This window comes from Daucus carota, chromosome 2 (genome assembly GCF_001625215.2).
Source record: "Daucus carota subsp. sativus chromosome 2, DH1 v3.0, whole genome shotgun sequence".
In the NCBI taxonomy this organism is placed as follows: Eukaryota; Viridiplantae; Streptophyta; class Magnoliopsida; order Apiales; family Apiaceae; genus Daucus; species Daucus carota.
The window spans coordinates 46,904,210-46,922,322 of NC_030382.2; the positions used below are offsets into that span (position 1 = coordinate 46,904,210).

General features: G+C 33.8%; 1 protein-coding gene across 4 annotated transcripts; it reads right to left on the minus strand.

Moving 5' to 3' along the window:
* Positions 1-71: 71 nt before the first annotated feature.
* LOC108209792 (ubiquitin-like-specific protease 1D) lies at positions 72-17,330 on the minus strand. 4 transcript variants are annotated; one of them, XM_017380905.2, is made up of 13 exons: positions 16,861-17,328; positions 13,153-13,241; positions 12,798-13,042; positions 11,440-11,488; positions 11,081-11,163; positions 10,925-10,957; positions 10,727-10,822; positions 9,382-9,484; positions 8,990-9,087; positions 3,514-3,636; positions 2,537-2,651; positions 913-1,020; positions 72-671 (listed from the first exon to the last, which is right to left on the minus strand). In XM_017380905.2, the coding sequence occupies exons 3-13, from the start codon at positions 12,923-12,925 to the stop codon at positions 543-545; spliced, it is 1,065 nt and encodes a 354-aa protein (XP_017236394.1). In that variant the 5' UTR covers positions 12,926-13,042; positions 13,153-13,241; positions 16,861-17,328; the 3' UTR covers positions 72-542. The 4 variants fall into 4 exon arrangements, with proteins under 4 accessions (XP_017236394.1, XP_017236392.1, XP_017236390.1 ...); XM_017380903.2 differs by lacking the exon at positions 13,153-13,241 and having other exon boundaries at positions 11,081-11,154; positions 16,861-17,330; XM_017380901.2 differs by lacking the exon at positions 13,153-13,241 and having other exon boundaries at positions 16,861-17,329.
* Between the last annotated feature and the right edge of the window lie 783 nt (positions 17,331-18,113).

An 18,113-nucleotide genomic window follows, 5' to 3' on the forward strand; every position in this document is an offset into this window, starting at 1 on the left:
TGCAGTCGGACCAATAAAAAACTAATGCTACTAATGCATCTTAAACCTGTTTGATAGATCATTTAGTCCTATGAGTTCAATCATCTTGATCATAACATATGCTGTTTAGTTTTGACAAATTTGGGGAACAGAAAATATTTTGTGGCCACAGATTCTCTGCCCACTGGCTGAGCGCTGGTTTCTTGTGGACGGGATTAAAATCGCGTCAAGTCATTACATTGGACAAATACAGGGCAAATAGATCTACCCCTCCGTCCCCCTTACATACATAAGAGTTGCAGCACACAGTTTAATACTCCTGAAAGTATAGTTCGAAAGTATAGTTCTGTAACCTATTTGCCAAAAGAAGAGAAAAAGACTTCCACAGTCAAATAATCTTAGTTGCATCCGTCTCTTTTGCAATGTCAGGAAGTTGAACTAGGAAGAACCATCCATATGAGCTCTACACGCAAATGTCAGACCCCAAATGCCAATTCTTGGAAAGACTTCAACAGAACAGGAAGAAACTGACATATTCTGATGCTCACCGTTTCTAGCTGGGGTTAGCACTCGATGACAAATTGCCCTCTACTTCCACCTTCAGGGTTTTCCTTAAACAGTTTCTTGATTAAAGCCCGAATTATGGGTCTCAAGTCAGAAGCTTCTTCGGGAGTAAACCACTGCTTGCCAAACTGACCAGAAATTATACACACACAAAATATTGTGTTACAGTACTAGCCAATACAAAAGTTTTATCGCAGTTGGCCCAAAAAAAAAAACAGTCGATGGGTGTATAAGTGTGTTCAATTATTAAAAAGAAAGAACACTAAAAGCTAATCTACACGGTAACAGATTGGGCAGCCACAAGCTTCAAACCAATACATAAAACCAAACAGCTCAATTGATTTCCTAGAGAGAAAAAAGATTGTTTACCATTGCCAAGTCTTTCTTCTTCAGCCTTTGAGGAGCCTCTTTAATGAAACGCTGCATAAAGAAAAGGACGAAGAGGCCGCAGTCATACTCGTCCTTTTGTTGCGGAACCTGGTGATTTGATGAAATTAACATCGAGGCACCAACAGCCATGTAAAAAAAAACATTGGAAGATAAGAATGACATAGCCAAATAACCCCGTGAACCTTAAAATCATATATTATCGATTTAACATCAATCTCGAGATTTACTCAATAATTACTTTTTGCACTTGCAAATTTATAATTCACTAAATAAAACCTCTTTGGTACATTATCTATTTATTTCTCTTCAATTATTAAGATTCAAGACACTTCTGATTCCTCAAAACATGTCAAAAGTACTACAAAACAAGCCAAAGGAAGTTCAGAATGCCAGTAGAGGAGCTTTGATTTGAAACGTTTTCAGAGTACAACAAAATTACTGTGAAGTGAACCTTCCAATGCAGATAAGAGGATACACCAATATAGCCATCTAGGGGGCGTTTGGTTCATGGCTAATGCGTCCGGTTAACGGGAATCAGAACCTTTGTCCCACGTTGGTATTTGAATTAGCAATTAGGTACTTGGAATGGGAACCTCATTACTCTTAGATGCGTAAATCATTCCCCAACCTCAAGTTAGAATCTCATATCATTCTCATTCCCTTACCCTTCTTTCCTATTCCCGATTCCCATCCCAACCAAAGATTCAAATGCCCCCCTAGATTATACATTGTAAAAGTGTCAAACAAACAAACTGCATACCCTAATTAGTGTCGTCGTGTATAAATTACAATGGAATTTAGGAGGGAGAAGGAGATTCCATAACGGGACACATAGTGAAAAAAGATGGAATACTTAAATTCTTGCTCCTCGATTGCATATTTCATATTTCATATGGCTTCAATTATTACTTAATGTATACTCCCTCTGTCCTACTAGATTCTTTACATCGTAGAACGTAATTTCTACACGCATTTTAAGGCTCTCGTTAAGTATACTTACATAATTTATTTTTGAATTTTTTTTCTAAATTAATATTTAAACATTGAATTTTTATTCAGAAAAAGAAAATTTTAGAAAAGATTATGCAACTATATTAAACGGAAGCTTTAAAATGCGTGTCCAGCCCTCCGTCCCCCAGCATAAAGAACCTGGTGGGACGGAAGGAGTATATAACTAAATGATAATTCGGAAAAGAAAATTTCAAGCTACAGTGTACAGATGAATCAATTTACATCCTCATAACTGAAAGTGTATAATAGATGCTAACATTTCCCCCTATCCATTGTTGACCTACATCAGTCAGCTTGAATTGAAAATCAGTATCAAACTACCAAAGACCGTGCCTCACTCGCAGCTCCCTGGTTTATAAAGAAAGTATATTTCCCATACTTGAAAGAAGAAAACAATAAAAAGAAGGGCGTTTTTCAAAAATACCCAAGTGCAAAACTTTTTTTCTAAAACTACGGTGCAACCTGTTTCAACCTCATATACAACTTTAACCGTAGTTTTGAAAAAAAGTTTGAAAACACAGACATTTTTGCAAAATTCCCTAAAAAGAACTACAATGCACTCTACGTTTTGGCGGCTCAAAAAAGAACTTACCGTGATTACTTTTTTCTCGATTTTTCGATGGAGATTTTTCCAAATGCTATCATCTATCGGACAATTTGAAGACGTTTCCTTTTCATTCAAGTAGGTCCACTCCTTTTTCAGAAAACTAGAAGCACATAAACAGATTTTGAAGCGACAAAATAAGCTTAATAAGATAACTTTATGGTGAGAGAATGCAGATTTTAGAACCGACTCTGACAAAATTAGGTAAGCTTTTAACATGAACAACACAATCTTGATTTGTTAAATGTTTAGAAAATACGTCTAAGATCTATAGCTAGCTCTAAAATTCAATCTTGACTTGTTAAATGTTTTAGGAAATACATCATGATTTATAGGTAGCTTCAAAATTCCAACTAAAACCTTTTACAGTTCATAAAATACAAATTTATTTAAGGTGCAAGTTATGAGACTTATATCAAGTCAGATGTCTAATCTGGAAGTTCATCATGATTCATGAACATATCTGATAGCCATCATCATGATAGAAAAATAATTAGGTTAAAAACTAAATTTGTTTGGTATCCACCGTGATAGAATAACAAGTGTATACCAACACCAATAACAATTAACAATCAAAAAGCTATACAATACAAATACTCGATACAAAATATAATCTCCAACAAAATACTGTTCAAGATTTCTCTTCAGACTAATGAAATACTGTTCAAGATTCCCCTTCAGACTATAGCCTTCTATTTTAGCAAGACAAAATGGACTATGGTCAAATATACACCGCATGTTTTAAGTATGCAAATTACAAGACTACAATAGCACAAAACAACTTTTGATACATATTCATTTAAATAGTCATGAACCTCAAACACCAAAAGCCAAGTCCACAATAGAAAACAACATATACAAAGCATGCATCTTATTCATATTTTAGCCAACAGAGTTCCTCAATTGAAATATTGATTGATACATATACTTACATGACTTTCCAGTGCAAAGAAGTTTGCACATACCTTTTAATGTTTTCAAAAATCGGCCTACTACTGTGAAGCCCAAGTGAATCATAATGAAGCAAAATTGGAACAGAGTCATCTTCATTGTCTGGGATACATATGATTACCAAGCTCCAGTGATGACTGCACATTACATAATGAAAAACAAAGTCAATGAACAATTAGTAACTGCTTCAGTATTACGGTTTAAGAATTTATATTTGAAAAATGCAGTGCCAAATTAATTTTCATATAAAAATATGTGCTAAAAAATGGTAACCCGCAGAGGGCAAGCACAATATCAAAACACTAAAGATTAATGTCCTCTATTATTTCCTAATTCCTAGGCAAAACACAACGACTAGATCGATGCTTTAGATTTTTGATCTACTCTAAGATAAATAAGGCCAAAGGCGCTCCAAAAGGGCATTTGGGATATCTTAATGTTTGACTGATTTAACTTTGAGAACCGTATGAAATATCTTATCTGTTTTAATTTTGATTATTTATGTAATAGATGTGTAGACCATGTATCACTTAGATAACTCTCTCAATGCTACCTAAAAGAACACATATAACAGGGAGGAATATATGATCTGATCAAAACGTTTTGTAAATTATGGCCTGTTAATCAAGCGGAACTAAAGCTTTAAAGCTAAATTAATACCAAACTATGGCTATAGTAATACATGTTCCTCTCTTCAGATAATAATCTCGTGAATAAGATGTCCTAAATGGCTACATGTTTCCTCTCTCTTCAGAAAAGAAGTGTATAAACTAGTAAGATCTGTCCCCGGAGAAAATGAAAAACAGTAAGTGGTTGATTAACTAATAGAGCTGCATAGTGTGGTTTTTTAGGGAGCTGCGAGTAGGCCTGTCAATGGATCGGGTTCGGATCGGATCGGCCTAAATCCATATCCATATCCATTTATTTTATCGGATTCGGATTCGGATCGGATTGGAACCGGATTTTTTATAGGCCGATCCATATCCGGATCCATTAGGATCACGGATCACGGATCGGATATCCGGATCCATTTAACTTTTTCATATTTTTTTAACTTAGATTTAAAAACTTTTTTAAGTATCGAATAATTATATACTGTCTTGGAATTAAAAATAAAATGACACCGGTTGTTTAAGTTTGATCACATGTCATTCCACAACTACTCAGTTTAAGTTTGGATTTCAATAAACATTTCTACTACTTAAACTTATTAGTCCAGAAATTTCATTTCTACTACTTAAATTTATTAGTTAAGAGATTTTATTTCTACTGCTTAAACTTATTAGTCTTGAGATTTCAGTCCACACGTTTGCCACCAGGTTGCTGAATCCTACCGTCACCAACTTTCAAAGTTTATCTCAAGGTGGAAAATATATACATATAAAAAGAGTTCAAGTTTTATCTTACAGAATGTTTGTGTGCATAAATTGTAAAATCTAAACTATAACACTATAACTACTAGAAATAAAAATAATTATTAAAATATATATATTATATATATAATATTATATATATATTCTACCGGATCGGGTTATTAACGGATCGGATCAACCTAAATCCATATCCGCTCCATTTATTATCGGATTTTTCTTATCGGATCAAATTTCGGATCGGATTTTTTTTTGACGAATCCATATCCGCTAAGAAGGCTCCGGATCGGATCGGATCGGAGCTCCGGTCCATTGACAGGCCTAGCTGCGAGCATAATATGGTGGGTGAGGTAGATTACCTCTCCGTATACTGATCATTTTAAATAGTGAATCTGGGGAAAAAAATTGATATACAATTACGACTATTACTAAAAAAAGGTACCACTTAGTCAAACTACTGCCACATGTCATGCTGTCATTATTAAATTTTCAGCCAATTTTCAGCCTCTCTTTATTGATCATTACATCTACTCATTCTCTCTCAATTTCTCATAATGTCTTTTGATTGTTACTTTCTAAATATCATTTGAACATCTTAATATATGTTTTTCAATGTTTCAATAATAAATAAATATTTTGACTATTTTTTCAGAAGTGCAGTAAAATTATGTTTGAAAAAATAATAATATTTATTATTGTTATCAATATGTTACTTCATATGTAAGACTAGATTTTTCAAATGTTTGCATAATAATAAACTATATTTCTTAGGGATGGATCTTTGTTTAAATATTTTTTTTAATATAAAAGGCTATATATATATGCATAATTTTATACTGTATATTAATAGTAATATATTAAATTGAAATCTAACATATTGCATCTTGACCCAGGAAGCATGAGTGCGGGCGAAGGTGGTGCATGGTACGTAGATACGGGATTTCGGAAATTTTAAAATAAGGTGATTCGGTTGCGGAGGGTTTCGGCAAATATATAAGTATTAAAATTAAAAATATATATTATGCATGTATTTTAAAAGTTACATTTATTTAACCTAAATAGTCAAGTTTATGCGCCTCAAATTAGGTCAGGGGATATTGAGACCACGGGTTTTTGGTGTTGTTTGGATGAACTGGTTAGGTGTATACTCGATGACCAATTCTTATTGAGAGGTGGCGACTTTAATGGTCACATTAGTGCAACTATGGACGTCTATCAAGGGGTTTGTGGTGGTTTCAAGTATGGTGTTAGAAATGAAAGTGGAATGACACTCTTAGAATTTGCTAGAGCCCATGCATTGGTAGTTGCCGACTCTTGTTCTCAGAAATGTGATGCTAATTTGATCACTTTAAGGAGTGGGGGGGCATACTACTCAATTTGACTATTTCTTATTCGTAGTAGGGACATCATATATTGTAGGGCCTGTCAGGTTTTCCCGAAGGAGACATGTGCTTCACAACAACGTTTATTCGCAATGAATCTTTCTATAACTACTAAATTGGTAGGAGGGACGAGAGTAGAGACACTGAGAACACTATGGAAGAAAATGAAGGGTAGAAGGCAATAGAATTTAAGAAAATGCTTGTGGCTGCTTCAAACATGGGGAGATGCAGAGCAAATGTGGAATGACATGGCTAACTCATTTAGAATTGCAGCAAGGAGAATTTTGGGTCACATACGGCAAAGTAATAGAGTCTTGGAGGTGGAATGGAGTACAAGAAAAAGTGCGGTCAAAGCAATAATGTTTTATGGAACTAATGTCCTGTCTAAAGGGGGGGAAAAGGAAAACCAAGTAAGAAAACTTTAAAGTTCCACGAAAAATAGCTAACAAGGTAGTAGCAGAAGCAAAAGTTAAGGCGTATAAGGATATGTACAAGCAACTCGGTACCAAGGAGGGTAGGAATGAAATTTTTAAGATAGCAAAAGTGCTGAACAAGAGACTACAAGATATAAGTTTAGTTTGATATATACAAGAGGGTAATTATGCATTAACACGTGATGAGGATATTAAAAAAAGATGTATCAGGTATTTTCACGAGTTGTTTAACGCTACCAGAGGGAGGGAATTGTCTTGGAACGGGGGTCCATTCAATTTATTGAATCTTATTCTAGTATAAATTAAGTTATTACTAGGGAACATGTGAAAGTCGATTTGAGCATGATGGGTGAACGATGCTTGACTGTACTCTTGAATGAAATACCTAGGAGATCTAAGATGTCAGATGAATGGTGGTCGAATGGTGTGGTGCTTCTATATAAGGTGATGCTCAAAGTTGCAGTAATTATCGTGGTATTAAGCTACTTAGTCATACAATGAAATTACAGGAAAGAGTTATCAAGAGTAGGGCTAGTTGAGATTTTTCAAGAATCAATTTGGCTTCATGCCTGGACGATCAACGATTGAGGCAATTTATCTCTTTCGTTGTCTCATGGAGAAATATCGAGGGTGTGCAAAAGATCTTCATACGGTGTTTATATACCTTGAAAAAGCTCATATTAGTGTGCCACGACAGCTTATATAGAGATGCTTAGAAGTTAAAGGGGTACCGTGGTCATTTATTAGTGAAATACAAGATAGGTATTTAGAAGCAGGGACATGTTAAAATACCGATTGGAGATACTCAATATTTTCCAGTTGAAGTAGGCGTACATCAGGGGTCGGTATCAAGTCCATTACTCTTTGTAGTTATTCTGGATAATAACTCAGAATATTCAAGATATTGTTCAATGGTGCATGTTTTTTGCTGACGACATTGTGTTATGTTAGTGGCTCAGTCGAGGAGGGAGGTTAATGTAAATTCAAAATAGTGGCATGCAGCATTAGAAGCAATAGGTTTACGTATAAATCGTTAAAAGACTAAGTATCTTTGGGCTAATTTTAGTAGGGAAGATGACAGAGTTCCACAAACCGATAATTTTAAGTAACTAGGCTCCATCATACAGAATAATAAAAATACTACTAAGGATGTTACGCATCATATTGCGATAGGTAGATGATATGCTATCGAGGAGTGTTGTGTGACAAAAGGATACCTTAAAAGTTGAAGTATAAATTTATAGGGTAGCAGTCAGACCTACATTAGTGTACTTTTTCCGAGTGCCGACCACTGAGAATGGTTCAAGAACGTATGTTACATTTTTGAAATTGTAGAAATGCGTATATTACGCTGGATTTGTGGCCGCAAAATAGAGATCATATACCAAATTATGTGACAATCAAGCATTGAATGTGGAGTCGATTTCCAAGAAAGCAGGGGAGTGTCAATTAAGGTGGGACGAACATGTTCACCGAAGTCTGCAAACACCAGTTAGAAGAAGGATTAACAATATATTGGTTGATAGGAAAAGAAAGCAGGGTAAATCGAGAAGGAAATGGCTGATCAACTAAGCATTGACATGGGGGCTTAAATCTCACATGTGACATGACCTTAAATAGGGCTACTCGGTGACAACGTATTAGAGTGGTCAAGTCTAGGCATTAATGATATATATATAGACATGAATATAAACACACAAACACAAAAAAAGATATACTAGAATAGAAAATATGTACAATACACACACACACACACATATATATATATATATATATATATTTGTCATGCACTAAGTCGGGGGTCTTCACGGGAACATTCTCCTTACTCTTTTAGAATAGCGTGGTTTGCTTACATATTACATGCTCACACCACGCACTAAGCGGGATAATACTGGGTACTTTTGGTTTGATTTGGTTTTATCTCATTATCAAAAAACATTACAGTTTGACAAATTAAAATTAAAAACAAATATTTTTCAATATTTATTATATTATAAAGTCTAGAAAATAGTCCTGGATCGGAAATGACTTTCTTATTATAAGACACCAGTTGTTAACGGCAAATGAAAATCGCAACCAACAGGGAGAGGATATGCTGCTAATACAGCACTAAAATGTTTTATTGTAAATTCCTTTTGGACATATATCCAAAACATTTTACATATAATAAGCAGAACTGTATACTAAGAATACAGGTCTACCATTATTACTTGTACAGGTAGCAGAATAAACATTGATGACATACGCATAACTATAAATTAATCAATTTTCATGAAGTTCTCAAAGAAAGCTGCAAAGCCTTACTTCTCATGTATCGGCAGGAATATGTATGCTTTCTCAAATATATTGACACCTTTCCACCACCTTCGGAATTTGTTAAACACATCTTTCATGTCGTTTGTCTACAAATCATCAGGAAGAAATTATTAAATGGAAAACAAGGACCGAAATGAATATACTCAACAAACACCAAAATTTCTTTTCTTATATAAGAACTGATGATCTGTACAGGGAAAACATTTTCATAAGCCTTAAAGATGAAAATTAAGGCTGTAGCTCATTTGGTGAATTGCTGACACGAGTAAGTGTCCAAATTGATGATTCAGCATAAACACTAAATATTTAGAGTAACAGTCCCAAAGTCAGATATCAAATATTTAATAGGAATAACGGAAAAAACAAGTAAAAAACGATACCTTGTCTTGTACAGCTTCTTTAAGCTTTCCATAGAAATATGTGGTGAAAAAATGATAGCGGCATCTATCGCTATCGCTTGTAAATGTTGCCTGCTCCAGATATCTACCAAAGAAAAACGAGAAAGTTTAAAACATAGGGCCCTGAAGAGATTAAAGCTTAAACCTTGCATATTGCACCATCAGAAAACAATTGCTCAAAAGCATCTTCAGCTTAAGATTGTAAAGCTGGTAAAAATCTGGTATGGTGATGTAGGACAATATGTTCTGCAAAATTCTAAATGTAGTATATATAACTTTGTCACCCTTACAATTTAGTCTTAATTACTGTACCCCAGTCGTACAGGCGACATTCAAACATGATTATTAACACTCAACACTTCATTTTAGGCAAAAAAAATATGCAGACCATTTCAAAGTATTGTCGAGTCCGACACTTGGAGACACTAAGATTTTAAAAAACGACCATGAATAGCTAACTGGTTGGCAGCTTAATTAAGAGTTGAAGCCAAAGAGGGAATAAGATGATTGGGAGTCTCAAGGCATCCATGATATCAAACTTAGCTTCTTAAACTTATCTATACCCCTATATATAATACTGCCACATAGCAAATTGAGCCTATTGTATAAACCATGGATTCTGTGATCGAACGTCCAACTTCCTATAGATCAGGAGTGAATGAGCTAATTTATTTTACTTTTTGTTTTGTTTACCGCTTTCCTTTAAAATATAACCCGACCAAATATATCAAATAAAAGGCACTTGAAACTTAGTATACTTATGGATGTTTGTCAAATACTAAAGATAAACCTTGACTTGAGACCAAATTTAGCAATTGTTTGCTTATGGATTACATACATTCGATCATCCAGTTAATATAGAGAAAAGCACCACTAGCATCAATAGTTGCCAAAATATATAAGGTAAAATCACAGGACATAGCTTCAGGTGGCGTGGATTGGACCAAATATGAAAGTTTTTACCAACAATCAGTTTGCAGATAAAAGGTAAAAGGATACAGTAAGAACATGAAGCAGCTAATTTTTAAGGAAACAAGTAACCAAAATTTACGAGGAAACTCTAAAATGTATTTAGTTGCTTCAGTCAACCTTTAACTGCAGTTTATCGCCATTGATGTCACGTACAATTACTACTCCACTTAACCTTTAATAGGATGAAACTATAACAAGCATTTACATGAGATGTTATAAATTGAACATGGAAAATTATTGATGGTAGATATTTAAATAAGGCTCAGAACCATGGAAACATAGGAGCTCATAGCACAAACTGCATTGTTATGATTTGAACTCTGGTAACTATCTAAATCAGCCAAGCAAGCTTTACCGGATATAAAAGTTCATAATGGTTGATGACAGATATGTTTCAGGAGCAAGACACTCCATGTCTGCATACCCGAGCTCTATCGACTCCGGGTGACATCTGTGACCACAATGAAGGTTCAAAAAAGACTGATAAGCAGTGTTTACATTTCAGAAACCTAAAATCCACATGCCCAAAAATTTATGCAAATTCTTAGAGTACCTTGTAGGAAAGTAAATTTTGATTTCCTTCATGCTGAAAAAGCAATTGCATTAGTAATGATAATCACAAAATTCAGCGAGTCCAAACCAGGCACCAGCAAAGATAAGTAATACACCAAACTAGAATAAATACAGAAGTTAAAGATCTAAGGATTACCTTGCATCCATGTTATCTTCTTCATCTATTAAAGCTGCATGCTGGTTTTCCTCCTCATCCACTAAAATGACTGTCTGCTCCCGCTATGGATAAGCCCATCACGTATGTTATTACATATACGAAGCAACCACAATGAGAGTAGAAGAATTTTTAAAATCAAAAAATGTTTTAATATATATCAGACTTCAGTTAGAAATATGTGCGTGCACACAAATATATTGGTAAAAATATTAGCATCTGGGAGGATGGAGAAGAGCATATAAAATTTCAAACAATGTCAGATGTTAATTTGCCAAGTTTTGAAATCTAATATCAAATAAAACAAGAGAATATGGTGTCGCAAAAAATAATTAACTTACATTCCTTGACCTCAAATTATATGAAGGTTTGACGATCGGAGAATTCTTCCTAGGGGGAAAAAAAAAAGAATTAGTCCTAAGTATAAAAATGCAAAGGTCTAAATATGATAAAATCTATAATCTTTACATTTAACTACTATCTGAAAAAAAAATTACAAATCAAGTTCTATTTTGGTACATTTAATAAAAAAAAATACTTCAAAGACCAACCATAAAATGATACAACAGATTTCTTATTAAGAAATGAAAGTACCCTTCAGCAAGTTTCCATTTATCGAACAACCAGGTTTGAAATAAACTTAAAAGAGAGTCACTACAAAAACTATAAGCAGTGTCAAATCAATAAAGACTTAGCACTTGAAAAACTTGAATATACACACACATATAGATATATTACATTCATAACATTTATACACGCAAAGCCCATCAAAGTGCAAAGGCATCCAGGAGCTCAGGAGAATGCACCTTGCAAACCCAAAGTGCACGCTTCACCTAAGTAAAGCGTGCAGTACACACAAATCCACTCAAACGTGATAAAAAAAAATGATAAACAATAACTTTACAATTAAAAGCAAGATACAGCTGATGTAATGAATCAGGGTCGATATACAACTGGTGTTCACCAAAACAAAAGAGATGGAACAACTTATATTACTAGAAACTGCTGCATGTTAATTCTTTAACATAAATTACTCCTCTTTTTGGTTGAGGTTCCCAAAATCTCCATCAAAATTCCCATCAGGATCCTCAACACCCTTAAACCTTAATATAGAAGGGAGAGAAAAACTGACCTGAATCCTCTATTGATGTGTGTGGCCGCCGCCAATGGACCAGTTTCTATCTCTCTCTCTTTCCTTTTCATCTTAATTCTTTCCGTCTTAATCTCTAATAATCTCCTTTTTTGTTCAGTTTGATCTTTCATTTTTTATTTTTTTTCCTATACTTTTTTCTTTCTGGGCTATTATATGGGCTTTTTGGGCCTCAAATTCTAGATTTGATTGTAATTGACTCCAGATAATAAATTTATATTTCTACATATTCCCAGAACCAGCCAATTTTCGATGAAGTGCGATTATTTGCCGCACTGCGTTTCGCAGAGCTCCAACTGTTAAATGCACATCTTCCCCACTATGCTCATAAGTGCGCATGTAACAATTACGTATATATGTTCACCATAAATATAAAAAATACCATTTAAAAGTATAAATCATTCAAGAAGGAAATGGAGGAACATCTAGTTGATCCATTTTCACCTTGTAAGCTTCTTGCTAGTAGCTAGCAATTGACAGTGCCACATTACAAAGAGGCATTATTAATAATAAGGAGATTAATAAGAGAAATAAAGAAAGAAAGCAGACCTGGAGGGAAAACGTGATGGATCCTCCTCCATGTCAGAAGAATTTATATCACCATTAGAGACATTTAGTTTTTCGACTTCATCCGAAAGAAATCTAGGGCTTCGGAAAGCTGTTTGTCGTGAACTCATCCCACTCTTACACTTTTCCACTGATGAAATGAGGCCATCAGATCTTGTTTTCCGGCTATCACATCGACCCAAGGTATTTAATTTGTTTCCAAAAGCATCAATTGCCCCATTTCCTTGCTAGAAAAGTATTCAATGGTTACAACAAAGACACTTATATCTTCTATTAAGGTATGAAATCAAATAAGCAAAAAATGTACTAATCTAACGTATAAACATAGGAGTCATACATTTTCTTCAAACTTTTGACAAATTGGGCCAAATTGTAATTGAGGCGAAGATGAATGATCAGTCACTTGCTTGAAGCCAATTAATGTCCCTACGAAACACACTTAGGTGTTAAGCAGACTCTACAAGCATTGCTGCTACCAAACAACATATGAAACATAATCTTATTAAAAAAAATTGAATTTGTTTGGATTGGTTGATAAGGAGAAAAGGTAAATCATGTAACAAGAACAGACAACCACAGACGGTCATAACTAAACAGCTTCCTGTAGATATACGCTATAGAAATATCACTAACTACTAAAATGAGAGCCTTAAATTTTCTGAAGTACATATGACCAAGAGAGTAAGCATGCCATCTTTGCTTGAACACGAGGCAGAATTTTGACACCAAAGACCAATGTGACCAAAACACCAGTACCACACCTTTAAGAAAACTGATAGTTAAACGATGACAAGCTTTAATAATCTTCAACTCCAGAAGGAATTTCCAGTCTAAGGCATCGAAAAATTTATGAAGATTTTATAACGTTTAAAATAAGAAGAGATTTAAAGGATGTTAATGGCATAGTCACAGAGTGTAAACTGGTAATTGCTTATATTAAGGACTGACTTTGTCTAGTCCTACTACTATAATTAACATTTATCGGAGAGAGTCCCATACACACAATGCTTAGTCATAGGAGTAGCTTAGTAGTTGAAGTAGTTAGTTACTCGATACTCAATTTTTTATGTACATACCTACCTATGAAGAACCTGATGGTACATAAGCCATCTATATCCTACGCGAGTGATTTGAAAATGACAGCTAATATGAAGGATAATTACCAAGCATTTCCCTGATGTGATATTTCTCTCTAAGCTGTACCCTGTATCTATAATACTTGGCTTATAATCCACTTTTCTCCTAAACTTCTCAAATTTCTCTCTATAAAAAAAATATCTATATACAAATCAATGTGGTAATTGGTATAATAGCCTTTAATCCAGCTATTCGGGAAGGTATATATTTGGGAAGCAGTGTAAAAGGCCAAGTAGAAGCAACTTTATACAATGTTGGAGGCCTATTAGCTCAGTACTGATGTAGTAACAGGAGTTATGATGCAGTTTGCTCATATACCCACTGAGCATTGCCTTAACAGAGTTATATACCAGGAACATGAGTCCTGTCAGAAATCACCAAACTTTAGGGCAAACAGCTGTCTCATGGTTGGCTTAAGAATTCGAGGCTTTGCATTAGAGAAAAATTTAAATAGCCAGTTTAAGAAAAAATTGAAAATAATAGTATTGGCAAGGCATCGCTCACAGGTAGATAAATTTTCTGGTACATCAGTATACAGATCATGACAAGGGCATAATTCGTGAACTTACATAAATTCGACCATGATGGTGTTTATGACTTAAAAACAAGACAAATATAGAAACCAGGAGAAGAAAAAGAATTGATAAAATCTGGATATTAAATTTTTTTCAGCAAAGCTATATATACAGATTACAGAGAGCTAACATAACAACTAGAGGATAGATAACTAATCTTTTTTTGTTACAACTTATTCCTTTAAGATAGAAACAAAAATATATGTCCCGTTTGGCTTACCTTATTATTCAGAAAAATAAGTTGCTTATTTCTGGAAAAAAGTATGTATATGCATAATTTTTTAAGAATAAATTAGTACTTTATTCATCAAACAAGGAATGTTAAGCGCCTCCTAAATACTAAATTCTAAAAAAATAGTATGTCAACTTGAATTTTTTTCTCAAAATAAGTCCTCATTTTTGAAAAGTAACGGCGGAAATCACGCCCTAACTTATGGCATTAGATCACCTATCTCCAATATCAAGACGGTTCTTCGACATCAACATGTATCTTAACTGAAACTTTTTTAGACTTTTTTTTTTTTTTTGAGAAACTTTCTTTAGACTTATTTCTGCAATAACTTTGCACATGCTAGAAATATAAGTGTTACTCCCTCTGTCCCGACCAATTATATATGTTTGGGACAGAGGGTTCGGCACGTATTTTAAGGCTCTTCTAAAATACAGTTTTATAGATTATTTTTAAATTCTTTTTCTTCTGAATGAAAATTTAATGTTTAAATTTTTATTCAAAAACAAAAAAAAAATAAAAATAAGTTATAGAACTATAGTTTACATAAGTCTTAAAATGCATGCCAAATAATGTAAACAAAATGTATATAAAGGAGTGGGGCGAAGGGAGTATCTTTTAAGCCAACTAAATCATCTTCTTCATGACCATGCTTTGTTCGATGACCACTCTGAGAACAACACATTTTTCATATAAAATCTCAACTATAGATGCCCTCCAACTACACCCGACAATTCGTGACATGTATTTTCATGTCGTGTACCGGAAACCCAGACCCATACACGACACAAAATGGATCTGTGTACTTAATACACAAACACGAACACAACACAAATAAAAATGAAACGACACGAAATGACACGAAAATTTCGTGTGTTTGAAAAAATACAATCCTATACATGAAAAAACACCGCACGAAAGAACACAAAATGAAAAAAAAATATATATATATATATATATATATATATATATATATTTACATATATATACTTATCTATCTAGGGTCATGTTCTACTTAAAACCCTTAGCCTAAAGAACCCTTAGAACCTTCTAGTATTAACAATGGTTCTGCAGCAGAACTGCACATGCAAAAAATGTTGTGTTTATGTATTATATTTTAAAATTATTTCTGAACACACACAATGATGCAAAAAAACATGTATTCAGATTTAGATCTTGAAAATCTATTTAAAATTTAGGGTACTACAGCAGGTGCTTAGTGGTTCTATGGTTCTATTTTAAGGATTGGTTCCCTCTTGAGAGCTACTCTATCTAAATATTGATAATTAATTAATTTATACATATTAAATGATATCAAATCTTTTTTATTTACAACATTTTACTATTAATATCAAATTATTTACTATAAATTTTGTTATTAAAATATATTAACATATATCATTAAAAATATTAATTAATTGTTATGTACTTATTGTGTACCCGAAGTGTAAACCAAACACAACATCAAGTTAAAGTGTACTTTCATATTAGTGCACTTTCTATGTAATCCTAGAAAAAAAAATTGTGTCATTTCATGTCAGTTTGTCGTGTCATGTATAAAATTGCCGGGTGTACTTTCAACCACATGTTCATTTTCCATTGCTCTTCTTTTCTCTTTGGCTTGCAACCACATGTTCATTTTCCATTGCTCTTCTTTTCTCTTTGGCTTGCAAAAGTGAAGATTGCGTCTTCCATGTGTGAAGCCAATTGTGTCTTTCGTGTTAGAGTCTCAAAATTCCTTTTGAGATTTAAGAGTTGCATCCTCCTTTGCTTCTGTTTCTTTTATCGTGATGAAATTCTTTTCGCTTATTGCTAACATACTTAAACTGAACATTTATCAGAGCCCAGACCGCCCTCAATATTCTCGTATACTTAATTTACACACTAGGTTTAAATTACCCCAAAAATGAACTACGATCATCTCTTCACCGAAGTGTTACAATATATATGCACTTGCGAACAAGGGGAAGTGTTAAGACAATATACGATCTAACTAAACCCTAACACGAGACCTGTTGTTTCTTTTCCTAATTCTAACAAAGGAACCGTTATCTGAACAAAAACATGACAAAATATATAATGCTAAAGGAAAAAAAAGCCTTACCATGAGGCGGTGTCGATCCCGGCTCTCTTTTTCCTGCTCAAGACTAGTAAGTTTTTCCTTAAGCTTTCGTCCTCCGTCAGGCAATTTACTACCCACACTTTCGTAAGTTTTGCTGCAGCGTTGAATAGAATCTTCGAGATAGAAATCACTCATTAGCTTCAGATCATCTCCGGAGGCTTCGACCACCAGTGACGGTGGCTCCTCGTCGTGGCGATCAATGAGGTTGTTCAATTCAATATCGCACAGTTTTTTCCTCTTCTTGTTGCTCTCTTCTTCCATACATACATATAATGTTATGTGTGTATGGAAGGTGCGATGAGAGTGGAATAGTGACAAGTTTGTGAGGATTGTGAGCTCAACTGGACCTGCTTTGTGAAATTAATTCGTTTGATTCTTGTCTGATTCCAGTCATCAATGCAGGGAAACATCGGCCACACTGGCGCTTTGTTCGACCCGGCCCGAATTATTATTATTAGACGATTCACCCATTAAAAGAGTTTGTATTGTAGCCCTGCCCAAACGATGTTATTGTCGTAATTTAGATTAAAAATAATTTTTAATAATAAAAATTATAGAGTCCCTAATAATTAATTTTAAATATTATTTTAAATCTACCCTTTTATGAGTAAATAATAATTTTAAATCTTATTTCAAATCTACCCTTTTCTGAGCAAATAATATTTCGAATATTTAATTTAATAAAAGAGTAATATCAAAATCATCCGTTATGAGTCGGTATGAATAAAAGACATGATAAAAGAAGAAAAATATCACACAGATTAGGAATGTTCACGGGTAAATCAGATTATAAAACAAAAATCTATTTATGTTATAAGGACACATATTATAAATATTAAAGTAACATTAATATTAAAATATATATAATTAAATAAAAAAATCATATGACAAGTCATCCGTAATAAATAAATAAAACATGTCAAGAGAAGAAAAATATCACACAAATTAGGAATGTTGACAGGAATTTTTTATAAGAGGTACATCATAGGAATAACAAAACATCGCATTCCATCATATGTTAACCGAATGATCACGACGGAGGGATATTTTGCTAAGTCGCCCTTCGGGGATAATGAAAATAAGAGGAAAAATTACAATATCTACCCATGAAACTATGAAAGTCGAAATGTATGGTGCTGACTGCTGAGTACTAGTGCCGCATAGATTGTCCATGTTAATAACCTTTAGTTTACAAGTGCATTTGGTTTGTTTTGTTTGTTTCTACTGCAGAGAAA